At 39.7% G+C, this 20080-nt stretch overlaps 1 protein-coding gene across 1 annotated transcript in view; it reads right to left on the reverse strand.

The window, feature by feature from the left end:
* Nucleotides 1-2884: 2884 nt before the first annotated feature.
* The window catches only part of LOC131685215 (extracellular sulfatase SULF-1 homolog), a 249304-nt gene continuing 232108 nt past the window's right edge, over nucleotides 2885-20080 (reverse strand). The window contains exons 8-13 of the mRNA XM_058968784.1: nucleotides 18574-20076; nucleotides 18304-18514; nucleotides 17900-18213; nucleotides 17598-17837; nucleotides 4179-4254; nucleotides 2885-4104 (exon numbers count right to left, since the gene is read on the reverse strand). Coding sequence (XP_058824767.1) covers nucleotides 3870-4104; nucleotides 4179-4254; nucleotides 17598-17837; nucleotides 17900-18213; nucleotides 18304-18514; nucleotides 18574-20076 — 2579 coding nt within the window. The 3' untranslated portion in view covers nucleotides 2885-3869. The remainder of the gene's footprint in view (nucleotides 4105-4178; nucleotides 4255-17597; nucleotides 17838-17899; nucleotides 18214-18303; nucleotides 18515-18573; nucleotides 20077-20080) is intronic.

Here is a 20080-nt window from a genome sequence, read left to right on the forward strand (position 1 = left end):
AAGTGCATTAGTGTGGTCATCTTGTTGAACTAAATTAGGGACAAATGAACCGCCAAGTGTAGATCCCTTCAGAATATTGAACAGAAAACTCAATAAATGGTAAAATTTGTACATAATGAGCAACGCTTCGTCAATATTTCGTGGGAAACTGGGCTTAGACAACTGAATGATAATGATTGTTACTTCTCAAATGATTTTGATAATCATAAAATACGCGTCAGACACTAATTATATGCATAACTTATTTCATTTCAAATAATCGGATAACTTCTGTAAAAATCATAACCATGTAAACTGATTTAATGCTCATAGTAATTTATTCAATAACATAAAAAAACAATTATTTAAAATTTTGAAGCAATTTGACAAAAATCTCACTTCTTTTGTTTGAAACAGCGGTAATCAAAAAGTGCTGGCCTGAAACTATTAGCTTCTGGTTGGCCGTGCAGGCCAGTACTGAATTCATAAGAAACAATTATGAACTTTTCACAAAAGTGACGTTTACGAAAAACAAAATACAATTTTATAGAATCAATAAGAGATTTCATATGGGTTTCATAAGAAAAACTTATGAAATTCTTAAACGCATATATTGGAGCGAAGTCATAAAACTGTTTTATGAAATACATTATTTGTACGTCTATGGAGTGCATGAATAAAGATAAATGAATTCATAAGCCTGCCTATGACATTCTAAAGCGTTCAATGGCATTGTCAGAAGGCTGGTTCATATATCGAGACTTATGAAATTCTCAGATGCTTTTTGCTCGGTGTATATGAATGAATTATTTCAGCATCAGTGATGCCAGGTCTATTTAAACAATAGCCTGCAGTAAAAATATAAAAGTCTGCAGATTGCTACAAAAATCTTCAATAAATGCGACGTAGAAATGTAGTATGTATATAATTTAAATGATCAAAAATGTTGAAGGCTGGTGTATAAATTGGCTGGCATAGGCTTTTTTCTGCTAAATATTTGTAATCTGCAAAAGATCTGCAGTAAAAATAAAAAATCTGCAGATTTACTAATATATATGCAGATCTGGCATCCTTTTAGTATTCCCGACCAGGGTGGCCAGACCTACCGATTTATCGGTAGTCCTACCGATTTTGGCCTTCGCTACCGATTCACAGACGACCAAGGCAAAACTACCGATATTTTGTTATCCCTACCGAAAACTACCGATTTTTATTGATTTTGGACACATCCTACTCAACATTCATTTTTTGGGTTGGATTTGGTCTGAGATCTGTGTTTTCTTTATTTTACAATTGTATGTCAACACTACATTTTTGGGACAACAACCCGGCCTACCGATAACTACCGATAAACTTTTAGTGACCCTACCGATATTAAGGAATTCTATCTGGCCACCCTGTTCCCGACAGGAAATTCATCCAAATGGTGTAAAAATACGGGGAAACAAGACAAGATAGGTATTCAGAATATGGGGTGTAATGAGCAGCTTGCACAATTTTTGATTTTTTCAATAGTTAGAGGTACCAAATCATCGCGGCAATAGGCAGTAACGAATTGGGGATAAAAAAGGAAGCATCCTATCGTATAAAATTTTTTGACGAGAAAGGTCTATTGACATTCTTTACCGGAAATCACTTGCGCCAAACGACTACCAGAGACAATTAATGATGACGTGCGGTGAACTGCGCAAAAATTTAATATGTGTGCGATGTTTTTAAGCGAATTTCGTTCCCATCTTCGCTAATATTCTAGTGCGCAATCTATTGGTATTGGGTAATATTTCGATTACCTATAATGTTGGGTATTTTGTGCAAGTTTATTTTGTTCAACTTCATGTTAAGCTGATCTGAATGGTTGCAAGCGTAACACCAGTATTACGTCGCGCAATACTCAACTGCTCCCCGGCGGTTAACCTAATCTACACCGACGGAGAGGTCCCCGGCGGTGGAATTTCTCCCGATACCCGATTTATGGTTTCACGGCGGCTTCCAAGCCGGTGGCGCTACTTTGTTGGTCCCTTCGCCACTTTCTCTGTATTAACTGTCAGGCATACTCCTTCGAACTTCTTCGAACCTAGGGTATTCAAAGACCACATGTTCCGGTGTCTTGCACATTCACACACTCCGGACAGGAGGGTGACAAAGCAAGTCCAAACCGGTACAGGTACTTCCGGAAGTGTCCGTGCTCGGACAAAAACTGCGTCAAATGGAAGTTCACCTTTCCATGCTTCCTATGCACCCAAACCGGCAGATTTGCAATGAGTCGGTAGGTTCACCTTCCTTTCTCCGCGTTGTCACACTCCTGCTGCCACCTGATCAACGAGTCCGCTCGGACCAGTCTCCTTGCATTACGTGCATTTCTCCGCTAGTAGGATTCCACGTCCTCAGCCAGAGTGATACAATTATCGGGGATTATCCCGACAATTACGCATACCGCCTCCGACGAAATCGTTCTACATTGTAACATTCGTTTAACTGGTCCTCCTAATTAACGAACGAACTTTGTGTTATCGAAGTAAATTGTTGTTCGAAGGTCGAACTGAAAATGAGTGCAATTGCAGGAGATCTTTGTGTCTTTCGTTTCGTTGATCTTTTATTTGTATGTGTTGAATAAATAATTTTTCAATCTTCCATACTGTAGCATCACAATCAATCATGTTGGGGAACGGGCAGCGCGTAGTTGGTAAATCGATTGCTTTGTACACAGCTCACCTGGGTTCGATTCCCAACCCCGCACATAGGGTTAGAGATTTTTCCAAAGAGATAATCCGAAAAGAGGTGAAACCTCTATAATCAACAAAAAACATCAATCATGTTCATTTATCTGCATAGATGAAATAATCTTAAGTAAAACTATAGAAGAAAATTTCGGTATTGTCTTGATTCTATAGTGAAACACCCCAAGCACGTGTTCTACAATTTTATTTGTTTACATTATAGCAGCTTCCGATGACTGGTTATATGTTTTTTAAGAATGTAACAAAGCTGATGTCACTTATCCCTTCTAAGCTGTCACTGAGCGCCCTTCTCTCCCCAGTTCTGATAATATATCTGTTGCGCACTCGCTACTATCCGTCTATCAGATTAAACGTGAGGTTGGCTTGCCTTGTGAGAGGTTATCTATTCTACATAGGCTTCATGGTTTTATCAAGCTTCAAAACAAATACTTCGCTAACGCAACTCTACACAAAAATGCTGATTATATTACCTAGCTTACCATCATTTCCACTAACGGATGACTATCGATTGAACTATCCTTAAAATGGTGTTTCTTTTTTGCTGTAATAAATACGATGATTACTGTATCGATACTTTGCAAATGTATGTTTCTGATATACAACAATGCCGAACCTACGTTAGATTGTTTGTGTTTTGCCTCTTGGTCAAAATAGATGCTTCTATGAGCTTAGTTTTGTGCAATTTGGGCAAACAACGTATTGCATTATTTGGCATTGAACAGCCTCCAACTAAATAAACAACAGTTTTACCACAATTCTGCTAGCTGCTTTTATCGTTAATTTACTTTTCCTGTGTATACTTGGAATGGCAGTAGCCTAAACAGAGATAATTTCCTTCCGCCTTAGAAGTAAAAGTAGTACGTTTGAATTATTTATAGAAGTTTATCAACAACTAATGGTTTATACATATTTTGTTAAAACGAACTTATTCTAAGAACATGATTCACAACTATAGAAGCGAAACAGAAATAAAATTTACATCAGTCATGGATGTCGAGAAACGAGCAGAACTATACGTTTGGGAAATATCTTACAAAACACTTTTTTTCCAGTTTGGTTTCTAGTACAACTTCAACGAATATTCGAGTAAGCAGTATACATCACATCCAAATTTGGGTTGCGTGTGTGATCCTCAACACAGTAATCAACCGTTCAAGCGGTGTAGATTGTACTTCTCCAAATCGGTCGCCGACTGGTTCGGTTACGTTTCGAGCCACTATGGTTGATGGGGCCACCAAAAAACTCATTGCTCTGACTAGGAAACTGTTCCCCACTGCGGAACATCTGCTGTGATGGGTGATGATGTTGACCAGAAGAACCATTAGCGCCACCACCACCTCCTCCTCCAGGTCTTTGTTGTTGCCAGTGTTGCTTCCGCTTGCCCCATCTGTTGGAGAATGGACAATCATGTTACAATTAGGAAAGTGTGTACGGAGTGTAATAAAAAGCAGAGAGACTTACTTGATCTTTTTCTTCGGAGTACTGGTCTGCATGGCGTCAAAGTCCGAGAAGTGGACGGGAATGTTTCCGTTGGCAGCTGGAATGAAGGAAAAGTTGTAGTACGACGTTTTAAACATGCTGCATTAACATTTTAAATTTAATTTGTATTAAACTGGTGAGTAAAGTTTTGCAAAATGAAGTCATTTTGGCACCGAGCGGACACAAATGATCATGCGTTTCCATTATACATCGTAGACACTGCCTTTTTACTCTGTAAAATGCTTATGCACCATCCCTTTCTGGAATCCGAAATAGATTTTCAGCGGGTCGGAGGTATTTAAGTTAACTCGCAAAGCATACAATAATGCCCCTGGATACTCTAAACGAAGTGGTTGGAAAAGCCTCTGCACTTCCCAGGCTGTACGAGGCTATCACTGACGACTGCGCCCAAGTACTTTTCAGATAGTTTTGATCCTTGGACATGTGCTCGTTGAATTGTGACAATCGCACAGATCAAATGGGCGATTGAAAGTTTTGCTCTTCATAAGGCTCTGGGAAAAGATGGAATCATTCCTGTTCTACTACGAAGCGGATATGAGCACTTCAAGCATATTTTGAAACAAGTTCTTACTTCAAGTCCTGCAACAGGATACATTCCATTAACGCGGCGGAAATAACAAAAAAACATTCTCAAAAGTGACTGCGTCACATATGAGGAGGCAAAGAGCTTTATATCAATCAGTCTGACCTCCTTCCTTCTCAAATCAGTGGAACATTTAATCGACCACTACATTCGGGATGTTGGCTTGGGTGAGCACCTGCTGCATACAATGCAACATGCATATCAGCGAAAGTCTACTACCACCCTGTTACACAATGCTGTCTACAACATCGAAAATACTTTTTGGCAATAGTAATGCAGTTTGGAAGCAGCGCGAGGTTACGGACTACCTTCATATATCATGGACTGTATAAACGTAATGCTTAGCAACCGACCTCTGTGCGCATCGTTAAGAGGGGCGTCTGGTGTAAAGTGCTCAAACCGAAGGTTATTTCCGTTGACGATTTTGAAGGCAAGGTAGCAATGGATCTTTTTTGTAATGCTAAGATTTATTTATACATTCATTGTGCACAAAAAAAAATATTTTCAATCACGCGGAGCCACACATACGCGCGTTCCAAGAGTAGAGTAGACGTCCTATAATTTGCATGCCGAGGAGTTCCGCGGCGAAAACAATAACTCTCAATAAAATTGTCTGATACGAGAAATTCAATAAGTTTTGTAAAGCTTAGTCGATGAACCACAAAAAATAGAAAAAAGTTCGAGTTTCGGAAAACGGCTTCACGAAAACCGAAAAATCTCATAATTTACTGTAAAATTCGCTCACCTTTCTTCAAAATAAGAGAAGATTGTTTTATTCAGTTTTCTGTGATTCATCGACAGGCTACACATATTGTGCATTCTCATAAAAAAATCAAGTCAATTCGTTGATTAGTTTTTGAGTTATTCTGTTCGCCAATTTGAAAACCTGGTTTCGAGAAAAACGCTAATAAAGGGTGTCGCACATCAAATTGCATCACGGAAAAAACGCTGTAGAAAATTACTCATTTCTCTTGAAAATTTTAGAGTGTATTGTTTACAGTATATTTTTCTCGCTGTCAGTTTTTCGAAAATTATTGCCGATAGATTGAAATCTGCGTGTGTTACAGAAAATATAGGCGAGGAATGCATGGCTGTTTAAAACAAAAGAAGTTCAACGTGTCCACAAAGATTGCGGGAGATTATTCTAGAGGTTTGTTACGAAATGCACACTTAATTTTTTTCTCCGAATCTCAGCTTTTTCGCATCTTTTGCCGAAATCTCAACAGCTGAGATCTCGGCAAACAATTTTTTGCTGAGATTTCAGTAAAAGTGACGTTTCATAGCTGAGACTCGGAAAATATTAAACTGAAAATAAGCAAACAAATCTCACTTTACTGAGATATCAGTTTCTAAATGTACTGACTGCACAGCTGTTGGCAAATTGCCGAACCGAATTGAGTGTCTGATAAGATTTGCCTGTAATCTACACCCTAAGCGAATATCTGAAACTGTTATACTTGCCGTAAACCGTCGAATCAAAACACTCAGCTCAACCGTCGATTCGAATCTTTTATCGAAGTCAAAAGGCCTGTCGTAAAGCGCCACCGAAAGAGAACGTAGCAAAAATATAGAAAGAAACAGTGCGAGCAAAACACACTCACACAAATGAGCAGCTCGTTAGTGCTAGAAACTGCCTGCCAGAAACTGCTTCGGCATCAATGTATTACTTAGACTAACAGATATAACACTCGAAAACAATGCTTCGCCCGCTTTAACAATCATTTTAAATATATTGGAACTGTGGCCACATTTGAAATTATGGTGCCACTTACATTTGAATATGATAGACCACTAGTGAAAAATTGTTCCCAAACCTAAGGGGTAACGCACCACCAAATGAGTGCTTGGGGTGATTTGCGCATTTCACTGATTCAACTCACGACCAGAGTTTAAAATATTCAAATTTATTGAATGAAAATTGATCATATTCAGGCGCATTCATTTTCAATATTCACTGACACAGCTGAAAACGTCAAAGAACAAACCGCCCATTCATCCACGCAGGTTTTCATTCGTCTCCGATTATCACACGAAGCGAACGATCAGCAACTAATCAAAGTAGACCCTGGCACAATGTAAGCGATGATAATTATTTTACATGCTTTACCGGCATTTGAATACATTTGCCTGGATAATTAGCGAAATGAATATTATTATATTCAACTGAATGGATTTTTGAATGAATAATTTTTCTATTCATCACGAGTCGCATCAAGTTCCTTCTCAGCCATCAAAAAAGAGCTTCGATTATTTTTAACTCTGCTCACGACCAGCTGCAGCCGTCGGACAGTTGGAAAGGGACGGTCTCGCTAAGATTAGATATAGTCCACGTGGCTCAAGTCGACAGAAACGGTAAGCAAAATGGAGGCATTATGAGAGCCCTTTAATGTCGTTTAACTTCAAGTGTTTGAACGACTTCAGGCTGGAAATACCCCGGGAAGATCCTCCGGAAGCAGAATAGCTAGCAGTCCGCATTAACAGCAACAGCAAAGACCCAAACGCCCCCCTGAACGGTTTTTAGATACCGAAAATTTATGTTCGGCATAGTGTTTAAACCTATTTTGACGGACCTAAATTAACAAAAACGGCCTTACCAAAGCTGTGTTAATGCAAGTACCGGTGATTCTTATATGATAATCGTCGTTGAAACCATATGTCGGAAACCCAAGCTCATTAAGTTTCCTGAATAAGCCATCTGCGACAAGGTTCCATAGAAGTGGTGACAGCACACCGCCTTGAGGACACCCGCAGTCAGTTTCCTTATCTTCACTTGTCTTAACGATGAGCACATCTGTGTTCTGTGGTCGGTTGCTAAGCATTTCGTGTATCCAGTTCGTGATAGATGAAGGTGCTCCATATACTCGTACTGCTTCCTAATGTGGATTCGAAAGACAGGTTGTCAAAAGCGCCTTCAATTTCAAGAAAAAAATCCTAAGCTTGGTTGCTTTCGCGAAAAAGCTTTTTCAATGTTGTAGCCAACATTGTGTACTGCTGATATGCATGTTGCATTACATGCAGCGGGTGCTCGACCAAGCTAACATCCTGAATTTAGTGGTCGATTAAACGTTCCACTGATTCGAGAAGGAAGGAGGTCAAACTGATCGGTCTAAAGCTCTTTGCACCCTCATAAGTAACGCGGCCACCTTTAGGAATGGATTTTATAGTTATTGCCCGCCACGTTAATTGAATGTATCCTGTTGCAATACTACAAGTAAGAACCTTTTTCAAAATATGCTTGAAGTGCTCACTCTTTGAGAAGAACTGGAATGATTCCATATTTTCCCGTAACATTGTGCGGAGCAAAACCTTCAATCGCCCATTTGATCGATACGGATGTCACATGCATACGGGTGAATAATCAAGAATCAGCACTACCTGAAAAAGAACTCAGGCGCAGTCGTCAATGATGGCTCCGTACAGCCTGGAAAGTGTTTATCAAAAAGACAATTTAGTACTACATCTTCGTCGGACGAGTATTCACCATTAGCAATTCTAATCGAACTGATATGAAAGTCTTTCGATTTCGAAAGTAACTTATTTAATCTACTAGTCTCGTTGAGACATTTGTGCAGAGACTTTTCCAACCACAGAGGATCGAAGGGCATTTGTGTAAGCTTTGCCATTCAACTTAAATGCCACCGATCCGTCCCTCTGTCTGCGATTTCAAGCTCTTCTACATGACTTTTTGAGTCGAACAAGTTCGGTATTCCATCAAAGGGTTCCTCTAGAAGCACACATAATTGGAAGCGGACAAGCCTGTTACTATGAGTGAGTTTGTTTTATCCATGACCTCATCCAAGTCACTTGGAAAATCAATCGTCGGAAGATACCCATGAAATCTAGCCGCCAAGGCCTCTGCGTAGAGGTTCCAGTTCATAGATTTTGTATTACGAAACGTGACGACATCTAGTGAAACGTTTAAATGATGAAGGACGATGTACTTATGATCAGAAAATGACGGTTCAAATTCGTTTGATACAAGCCAGTTTGTCAACTCATGCGTAATACCGTCAGAGCAGAGAGTTACATCTAAGACCTCTTCTCTGCTAGCTCGTGCAAATGTTGGGCGATTTCCTATATTAAGTACATGTAGATTTGTACTGCTTAAGTATTTCATCAATTCAATGCCGCTCTAGTTGAGTTGTGATGGGTATTTGCATCACTCGCGATTATGAGGGAAAACCCATTTCTGCCATAGCATGATACAATCCTTTTGAAATCATCAACTGGTGATAGTTCATTATGCGATAAATATGCAGAACAATTAATGTATTTTCAGTTTAAGTTATCAACAGTCATATTGACCGTGAGAGCACAAATATCCCAAGTTGTGAGGTCGTATATAATTTAGTCCTGCCAGCCAGTTTTCCCAATTGAACATCGTACACAATGTTCGCTTTGGTTCTGTGCTCATATTAAACCCACGCTTCGTGTACGAACACGCAATTTCGTACCTAAACACGTACACATCTTCGCCTGCACAACCGAACCCCATGTACATACACGATGTGCGTACATATAGGTTCGTGGCACCAGTTATCCCTCTCTCACTCTCATCATCAATAGCGTTGACTCTTTTTGCCTCGTGCGAATCGTTCTCGTGTACGCATCCGGTGTACGTACACGGATGTTTGAACTAAAGTTTGCACATTGTTCATCTGGGTTCGATGTTCGAGGCGAACCTGTACATCGAGACGAAACATGTTTGAAGTTGAACGCGCGAAATTTTGTACACAGGTTCAAACTTGGCCATGTTCGTGGAAAGTCTGCTGCCAACCATTCAGTGCTCGGCACGGATTAACACATTGACTTGAGGACTCCTATTTTCAGTCGCTTATACGGCATGGGAGCACGGACCCAATAGATCAATTGTTGGTTGAGGTACTTCAACCCGCCGGATGTTACGCGCCCATTTAGCTGGTTTTGTCCGGCGAAAGATAATAGACTGTTATCAACCTCCTAATAGACCACAACTAAATTCAAGAGTATGTTTCCAGTCTATAAAAACGGAAATAAGCAAGACATCGATGACTAACGTGGAATGACCACTGCGGGCTAAATGAAAGCAGTACCTAATCGACGATCAACATGGCTTCACGTCTGGACGTCGAACAGCAACTAAAACCATCCTACCTAAGGGGCCATACACTAATTACGTAAGGGCACATGGGGAGGGGGAGTTCCAAAATATCTTACAAATTCTTATTTGAGGGGGAGGGAGCGTTTGTCCTTCCTTACGTAATATCATAAAGCAAGTTAAAAAAATTAAATCCATTAGGAAAATATTCTTTTTTATAAGAAAAGCGAACTATTTTCATTTGTACCAGACACATTCTTTTGTGACGTTACAACGATTTGACGAATATTCATTCCATAAATATGTTAAAATTTTATCAAATGAACGCCTACATCAAACCTTATTACATATTCAGAAAGTAGACAAAATTTTACGAAAGATTCAATCGACATAAACTGAATAAACTGGAAGAGGGTTGTTTTATGACGTGACGTTACAACTTTTCTATAACTCTGTAAATCACGCTGGTGTTATTGTTTTGAGTAAAATTTTAAATATTTATTACATATAGCCATGTTAATGATATTTTACTCGAACAAACATATGGGGTTATCCAAAAACCACGACATAATCTATTTTATAAATTTTAAAGAATTTTTTTCTTTCATATCTGTTATAGATAGATTTGAGCCATTTGACACATTTATTTATTTGATACGGCTCAATATGGTAGTCAAACGGAGCCGGAAAAATAGGTTTTATAACATATTTCACAAAAGAAAATAAACTGGCAGTATTGCTTTGTTTAATTTGGAATCAGGTTCCCGATCTGAGTTTATAGTATGATATTTGTATTGTTAGGCTTAAACAAGTGGATTTATATGAGGAAGCGAACACAATTTAAGCGCCAGACAATCGATAGGGCTCGGTACAATAAAGTATTCTATATGTTATAGTTACTTTTTACTTGGGGAGACGACTGGATGAAGATCTTATAAAAAAGTTATAGTTACAAATATTCAGGGAAAAAGAACACGTCACATCACCATGATGTTACGAAAGGATGTGTTACATCCAGTCGTTGATTCGACGGGATCTAAAATGTCGGCAAACTCCAACAAACACTCTCCATCTGTCTTTTTCGTGCTCATTTGAGACCATGACCACAGCCAAAGCCTTTTTATCCGACTCTAAGCAATTGAGAAGATTTAGTGTGGTCAATCAGAAAGGTCTCTGTAGCCCCAATTATTGCGTTGCAATCTCCCGTTAATTCGATAATTGTCCATAACGGATTTAATACCACAGGCAATTCGATGATGTAGCTGCTTCAACGATGTATTTCGGTTTGTAACGGAAGAATTGGTTGGTACCGGACTGGTAGCACGTGCGGCTACAACTGTGGTCGCGGACAACCTTATAACAGGCGGCTCGTCGAAGATAGCGAAGTGTGAAATGGTTGATTGCTAAGAGGAAAGAAGTATTCAGGGAACAAATTAATATTCATGCCTAAATACTACCCCAAGTACAAAACTCGAAAATTCCCTCACAACCTTCCAACGCATGTCCTGGACTACGTTGCTGTTAGCGCGATTGCATCGAAACGTATCATATGACCGGCCAGCGTCGAGGAGAATACAGCGGAGGTGAACTTTAACCCTCCGGCACTCGCGCCGTTGGCTTTTGTGCAACACCTTCCGAAACTAACGAAATCTTCTTCGTGCACCAGCGGTTGCTCATTCGGGGAGCCATTCGCGCGAGTGCCGGAGGGTTAATGAAATATAATGTGACGTTGTACAATCGTTTATTAAAAATACCTCGCCCAGTGCATTCGAGTTTTGTAGATCGAATCATATATAAAAATTTGTTTATTTTCTGAATCTATAATTGACTATAATTGAGGTTTGATGAACGATTTCATTTGAAAAAGTTATAACAGATTTATAGAATGAAGGTCAAATCGTTGTAACGTCGCGTGTGTTGATGGTATATAACCCCTTAAGCACTTGAAGGTGTACATTCTGAATTTTTAAATATCACGCTAGTATAATTTCCTGTTTATGAAACAACTTGAAAGCGTTTTAATAAACCATTCGAAGCAAGCTTTAACACTATATCTGAAAAATCATTTAAGCGTCTGATAAGTTAATTTACGTGACGTTACAACGCAAAGTGTATCCTGTTGTAACTTTTGTTCCGCACATCCAATAAAAGAAGTTGGAGGCTTTTTGGAAAAGTATTTTTGAATACAAAGAGAATCCGGAATATAAATTTGAACAAAATTGTAATTTTTTGATAAACTGAATAAATATGCATTTTTCGTGACGTTACAACACAGAAACAATCAAAACTTCTATTAGTTAAAAAAAAAAATTAGTGGTCAAATATGAGTGAAAATCTTTCCAGTTTTATTATTCTACACTCAATAACGAAAAAATTCCTTTAAACAGATTAAAATTTCAATAATAGTTTCATGAAATAGAACTTTTCTTTAGTTCTCTATATATTTTTCAACTATTTGTAGAAATGTCAAAAATTTGATTACATAATTTTTCAATGGTTTAAACACTACCGAAACGAGAAAAAAAAATTTGTGATACCAAAATAAGACAAAACAAAAACATCCTTCTGGTGTACAAGCCCGCGGAATGTGTCATATAATGCTTGTATATCAAACAATATGAGTAATTTTTTGGTTCTTGGTTGTACATTGTTCTGTTCGGGAACTGAAGTCACAATATGCCTTACAAGTTAAGAAGTGTTGATACCCTTCGTGTTGTTAGACCGACTTTGTTCTTTTCAAACTTTTCAATTCCGCAATATTTCCAGATTGTGGACTGTATTTTAATTCAAGAAAATTCGAAGATGGTTAACTCGGAGTTATGCGTACGATAAGTGTCGCAGCTGGAACTCAGAATAAATTCGTGCCAGAAGAGGTTATAAACTCTTTTAAATTCTACATCACAAGAAAATAGATTCAAAGGAAGTGAAATATAGCAAAGCAGATCATGTGGACCAAATTGGAGTTACTGAATATCTGACAGCAGTTATTCTTTCTACTGGGCGAGATTGGCATGCAATTAAAATTCTGCAGATCATTACAGTTAAATTTTGTCATGAGTTTTCTTGTAATAATTCTATACGTATCGTTTTCGTTATCTTTTTATTTGATGAATTTACAATTTGATTTTCTAATTACGATAATCATGATAAGATCTTATGTAGGGGGAGGGGGAGTTCACCAAAATATTACGAACTCTTATCTGGGGGGAGGGGGAGGTTGAAAAGCTCTAAAAAAGCCTTACGTAATTAGTGTACGGCCCCTAACAGGAAGTATGAAACGTCACGCTCCAACTTTAGGCCTATGACATGCTTACGCGGAATGCGATGCGGTAGCGGTAAGCGAAGTGAATTCGTCCGAACCGTCTCTAAAAGTGTACGTGTAGAACGTGTTATCATGTCATCGTAAAAACGGTGCGAAGCGTCCGCGAACGCGGCAAAATACCACACAAAGTTCTTATTCGCGTTCGCAGACTTTCGTTTTTGGCGTCAACTTATATAGGGTGGACCACAACAAACATAATTCCGTACAATCGGCAATCAATACAACCACCAATGTAAATTGAACTTAAAAAATAGTATTAAGAACATATTTGTATCGAAGCTGGAAAGTGCAAACAACAACAACACTTAAATGTAAATACCGTGTACAAAAACTAAAAAAGCAAAATAAAAGCAAATGAACCTAACAATATGACAAACGCTAAAATGAAGAAATTTGGAAACAATGGTTGATTTTGCAATAGTTTCGAATCTAGCTCGCAGATCGAGAGATATGGTTGGCACTGGAGGTTTGCCAGACATTTATTTCTACTTTACGAATAGCCCAGGCAAGATACTTGGGACCATTGATGTTTCTGCTTTACTTCAATGACATGTATTTAGTGCTGAAAACATCTCTCCCGTCCTTCGCAAACGATCTCAAATATATTTTATATCATTAGCTCATTTGAGATAACAGCTTAAAACTTTCGCTGATTGTGGTGTAGTAAGAACCGCGTGTGTGCAAACACCCACAAATTGTTTACTATTGCCGAGAACCTGGGAAGAATTTCGCAAGGCATGTTAGAGCGTGCAGCAACAGGGGTAGGTGTTACTCTTTCGACTGTCCTGGTTATTTACTCGCCGGCTATGGTAACCCTGCCAACCGACAGACGCCAAAAACTCTCCAAAAGAGACGTTAGTAGTGTAAGTGCATCTGCTCACATCTCTTATTATTATCACTTTGATTGTCAAAGTGAATTTAACACGAGATTTTGGCATTTTGATGCATGTTAGTTGGACAATGACCCAACTAGCGAAGGTCTAACTAAAAAGCTGTTAAACTAAAAAGTAACCAACCAGAGGACCAAAAAAAATGTGAAGCTCCGGTATTTGGGTATATTATAAACAAATACTGAATACCCGCTGAGTTCGACTACCTTGTAATGCATTTCAGTAAATGGCAGCGAGTATCAAAAGGTTCATGCGAAATATGTCAGAACATATTTTATTTTATGAAAAAAAAATATAACACATGAACTTAACTGTCATGAAACTCGGAGTACCGTCAAGTCGCCAGTCACCGTGCGTGCTCCGTTCACCGTGCTGTTTCGAAGTAAATTTCATTATTTTTTGAAATAGGACAAAACTACTAAATTTTTGCGTGTACACTACTAAATTATAATAAAAGAGTTGTCATTGAGTTAGACTTGCGATGACAAAACGTCTCTAATTATGTTTTGACGTGTAGGATTGTTTACTTTCTAAGTCAATCAGCTCTCTGACAGCGTTTCAAGTAAAACTGTGGGTACAACGTTTGTAACGTTTTAGATTGAAAAAATAAAATATCAGATGACTTTTTTCACAAAATCATCACGCAATTGAAGGTTATGGTTTGTATTTTAGTTATACGCAACAAGTGTATTTGAACAATATGTTTCATTTGCATTTCAACCTAAACAAAAATGCACGGTCAATGGATTCTTCTGAAATCAATAGTCTCCATTCACCGTTTGTGAATAGCATGAATAACTATTCCTTTAATTTAATACAGAATGAGCCAGAAGAAATTTCAGAAGCAACGCTATTCTGGGGATGATTTGGAGAAAGCACTCGATGCTGTCCGGCGTGGATTACCAGTGAGATTCGTTAGCCGGGTATTCCATGTTCCAGCGCAGACTATTCGGGATAAAATAAACCGCAAATATACAGCCGGATCGAAACCTGGTGGATCATCGGTGTTATCGGCGGAAACCGAACGTGATATCGTGGAATGGATTGCGAATTCTGCTTGTTTGGGTCTTCCAATCACATTCAAAAGGCTCCGGATCAGTGTGGGACAGTATGTCCGGCTCAAGAAGCTAAAAACTCCGTCCAAAAATGGAATTCCCGGAAAAATGGATGTCTCTATTTGTCAAAAGACATCCTCAAATCTCAGTCAGGAAGTCCAATGTATTTGAAAAACTCCGAGCAGCTGCAACTGAGTATCAGCTAAGGAACTGGTTCCAAGAAGTGCTTAACCAACTCACAGGCGAGGCAATGGAACATCTGTTGCTATTGCCGCAGCAAATTTTCAATTTGAATGAGTCTGCTTTCCAATTAGTTGTGCGAAACAAAAAATACTTGGCTCCAAAGAATATTAAGCATGTCCAGTTTGTATTTGGAAACAGTGATAAAGAAAACTATACAGTTCTGTTTGCTGGAAATGCCGCTGGAATGCTACTTCCACCATTAATTTTATTTCTGTACAAGAGTCGACTCCCTGGAGAAATTGCTCGAAGTGCTCCTGAAGACTATAGTATTGGAATAACTAATAGTGGTTGGATGACCGGAGATGCTTTCCATGATTATTTGAGGAACGTTTTTCTTCCCTGGTTAAAAAAGAACAACAATCCGTTTCCTGTTCTCTTGTTTGTTGACGGGCATAAGAGTCATGTGACTTTAATGAGCACTGATCTCTGTCGCTGCAACCAAATCATATTCATTGCTTTGTATCCAAATTCCACGCAGCTAACTCAGCCACTTGACGTTAGCTTTTTCGGACCATTAAAGAAGCACTGGGAAAACACGATCCTCGAAGAACGCAGTCGGCGTGGAGTTCAGGCAATCCACAAGGCAGAAATATCTTCAATTATGAAGCAAGCCTTGGTATCCTTGGGGCAAGAACTCAGCGATTAGGAATGGATTTCGAAAAAGTGGAATTTATCCTTGGAATCCAGATGCGATGGACTATAAATCGCTTTCTTTCCGAGGTCGGCCATGTTACTATTCCTATAAACACGGGCAATGTTCAATTTGATCGTCTGGAATCTGAGGCAGTCAAACTTTTGGAAGCGATTCAGTACCGCTTGACCATTAAGCAGATGGCTGAGTTCCAGAAGGCTGAAAATGAAGTTTTCTGCAAAGGAAATGTGGCGGATACAAACTTATTTTACTTGTGGCGAGGAATGAAAAGCGATTGTTCCATTACAGTACCCTTTGTTCTTCTCAAAATTCATGCCAGTAGTGATTCTGTAGCAGACCAAACAAGTAAATTCTGTCAATTGTGAAGTTGGAATATTCTAGTAAGTTAATAATTACACTTTTTAGCAGATGCAGAATATACGACCGAGAATGTGCTTCCAGAATCAGCCCAGCTTGAATGCGATGGATCATTGCCGGTTTCGAATGGTGAAGATGCGTTCACAATGTCATTTTTCAGGGTATCTTCTGTGCTTCCGTACAAAGCAAAGAAAAAGCGAGAAATTCTTCATCCGCCTTCAGTTGGCACCAGCAAAGTATTCGTTGAGTTTATGGAAGCAAAAGAACGTGAAAAGAAAGCACCACAAGAAGCGAAAAATCTAAAGCGAAAGGAGCGAGAGCAGAAACGAGCTATCAAGGAAATGGAAATAGCGACCAAAAGACAAAAAAGAGAAGAGAAAAGAAAAACTAAGATTAATTCAAAACCACGAAATCGACGGAACTAGTTCCCTGAAACCACAAATCCTGTCAGTTCATCGTTTTTTCAAACTTTCTAAATAAAGTTAAATCATACTTTTAAATGCACGGTAAATGAATCCCTTCATGCACGGTTAATAGTGACATATAACGGTAACTGGTGGCTATGACATGTTCCAAAAAATGTCCCTAACTCCTTATTCTCGTTTGTTGCTAAAAGTTTTATATAATTTTTAAATTGTGGTGTATCTTGAAGATATTTTTACGGTGACTATGAGAGAGGTTATCAATTTGATAAAAAAAAAACAGGACTTGAAGTCATGCCAAATTCGCTTAAAAGCACGGTGACTGGTGACTTGACGGTAATATACATCAAATCAGAGAAAATATCGAGATAATCCTTATCAAAATTATTGATTTAAAAATGCATTGCTCTGTAGTTTCTCATGTCGATTTAATTTCTTCAGCCTTTGGAAATAAGAAATTACCAAAAGTACGGGAAATTTCACAATTGAAATAAATTTTCCATATCACTGCAATCAATCAGTTCTTGGAATATCTAGACAAATACCTTTCCAAATCAGATATATTTTTTAAACGCCAATGTTAAACGTGTGGAAAATCTTGCTCAGAACATTTTTGCTGTTTCTAAAACTAGTCTCGTTGTTAGAATAAGCGGAATATTGACAGAAGCGTAAAGAAACTACGTTTCATTTCGTTATAAACAAACAAAAATCCTTTAAAAGTTCACTGTTCAATGTGAGACAAGCTATTTCTCGGAAAAATTACAAATGATCAACGTTACCTCCAACAGGGTCCCTGTGATGCTTTCGCTTTCCGGTACCAGCTCCATTAGCCCCGGGCAGCCTTCCGTTTGCTGGCAGAATCGGATTACCATCCGTTTGACTGGCCAAACCGTTATGCTGATATTTCGGCAGTGTGCAGCTCTTTCCACGACAACTCTTCATGTATTCCAAAGTTTCGTGCAAAACCGCTTTCTCCTCCACAGTAAGCGATGATTCCCGGTTCTGTGTTTCGAATGGGTCTAAAACAATAAGATTCCAAATAAGCATCAATGCTCTAAATCCATATACGACTGCCTCTCACCAATCCGCAAATTGTAGTACGTAACCAGCCCGGTCGTAAACTCGCAGTACAGGAAGTTGTGCGTCTGATTGATAGTCCGCAGGCAAGAGTAGGTATTGTTGTTCGCGTTCATGCAGAAGCAAAACGGTTTATCGTCCCACAGCGGTGCCGTCCGCCAGTGGTTCGCGTCATGGCTGAAACAATTCATTCGCTCCGAAAGACATTCCTTCTCCAGTTTAGCCTTCCGGTGACGTTTTCGTTCCTTTTTCCGCTGACGTTCCTCCTTCAGCCGACGACGCGTTTCCCGCGCTAACTCTCTCTCGTCCGGCAGCGGTCTTTTGAGAGATGAAAAACGAAGGGGAAATGTTGAACAACGTCATACCTTTTCAAAACGACATCGACGGTACAGCAAGTAACGAACTTACCCTTGAACCTCCGGTTCGCAGTAGCACTCGGCGGCTGGCAGCATAGCGTCGTTTTTGATCACTGGGATTTGATTGTGGGTGATGGCGTCGACACCGAAAATTTCGTTTGCTACCGTTGTCATCTTTGAAGTACTTTCTACGTGGAAAACGATGTCTTCTTCAATGGTTGAAGGTTCCGTGTCGGGTAGAGTTGGGTCTACTGGAAGGGGCACTGTAAGAGATTGGTAAGTTTGATATGTTTTAGTATGTGCGGTAGTAATATGAACAAACCTTCCTCCGACGTCAGAGACTCGGTTGAGGTCGACAAATGAGTCGTGGTTGTGCTGCTCGTTAGATCCCTTTCAGTCTCGACGGCTTTCGACGTTGAACTGATTTGGCTGGAACTCTCTTCATAGCCCATCGTGGTAGTGCTAGCAATAGATTTGAGAATTTCTTCAGTTATCTCCAGAATGGATTTCTCAGTGGTACTGGAGTTGCTGTCGCCTATTTTGTCGGTTGCTGCGAAACTTTCCTCGGTCGTGCTTGTGCTCGTAGTGCTACTAGTAGGATGTGATTCGGAACGGTGGCGGTTGCGATGTCTGCCGTTAATACTAGACGATGGTCCATTACTTCTATGTCTACCGTGACTAGATCTACTGTTTGATGATGTAGACTCAATTAGCATATCTTCGCGATTACTGTTATTATTGTTTTCGAAAAGACTCATATCAATCAGTGGACCTTGATTGTCATCAGTTCGTGCCGGTTTCTGACGTCGCCGGAAGCCACCGTTTGGTTTCGGGCGCTTTCCGAAACCCGTTCGATTGAAATGTTCTTTTCTAGGGATTACATTTTCAACTAATGGTACTAGCGTTGTGGGAAGAGAAGTAGTCGACGTCGCGCTGGTAGTAGTAGCCTTTAAATCAAAGTCGAGCTCGACAGATCCGCTGTGAATCTCTTCTTCGCCATCGTCATTATCTCCATCATCACGAAAACTGGGCGGCTTATGTTCCTTCAAATGTTTTCGAATGTCCTTCAAATCATTTATCTTACTCTTTAGCACTTTTATCAGCATATCCACCTGGATCCTGCTGCGCTTCCAGCTGGTTTCGTCTTCGTAAATTATATTCGAACAGTTCACCTTTCCGACAGTTGTTACGAAACACTTGGTTCCTGTTCCTGCCCCCTCTTCCGTTTCTATCGATTGATTGTGCTTTTTCAATATCGAATTTAGCTCGAAGTTTCGTTCGATATCCTTCAACGTACTTTGCAGCTCTTGAATAACACTTTCAATCTGACTGCTTCCAATAGCTTCTCTCTTACTTCTACCGTTACTGTGACTAGACTGTCGTTCTCCCTCCAAGTCCATTACCGTTTTGGCAATCGCCAACAAGTCCATCATCTCCGGGTTAGCCTCGAAAAATAGCTCCTCGTGTGAGTAAACATCTCGCTTCTGTCGGCGATGACGATGTCCTTCGCCTCGCCCCAACATGTGATGCTTGTAGTCCCGCTTCGACTTGATCTTGGTATAGATCAGTCCATCTGGGGTGAAGCAAGCGCAATTACGCTTGTTCTGACTAGACAGTTTGTTGATCTCGGCCAGATGGTTCTGCAGCTGGAGATGAAACTTGCACTTGTGCCGCCGCCAGCGGCCATCTTCGCTTACGCAGCGCCACTTCTGGCCCGGAACACAATTTTGCTGAACGGACGGGTTGGAGCATTCGTTATTGAGCCGCTCCATTTTCGATCGGTACGGTGTCATGGGCAGGCTGTTGTCCAGCGGATCGTGGTGGGCTAT

Source organism: Topomyia yanbarensis, chromosome 2, assembly GCF_030247195.1.
Source record: "Topomyia yanbarensis strain Yona2022 chromosome 2, ASM3024719v1, whole genome shotgun sequence".
NCBI classification, from domain to species: domain Eukaryota; kingdom Metazoa; phylum Arthropoda; class Insecta; order Diptera; family Culicidae; genus Topomyia; species Topomyia yanbarensis.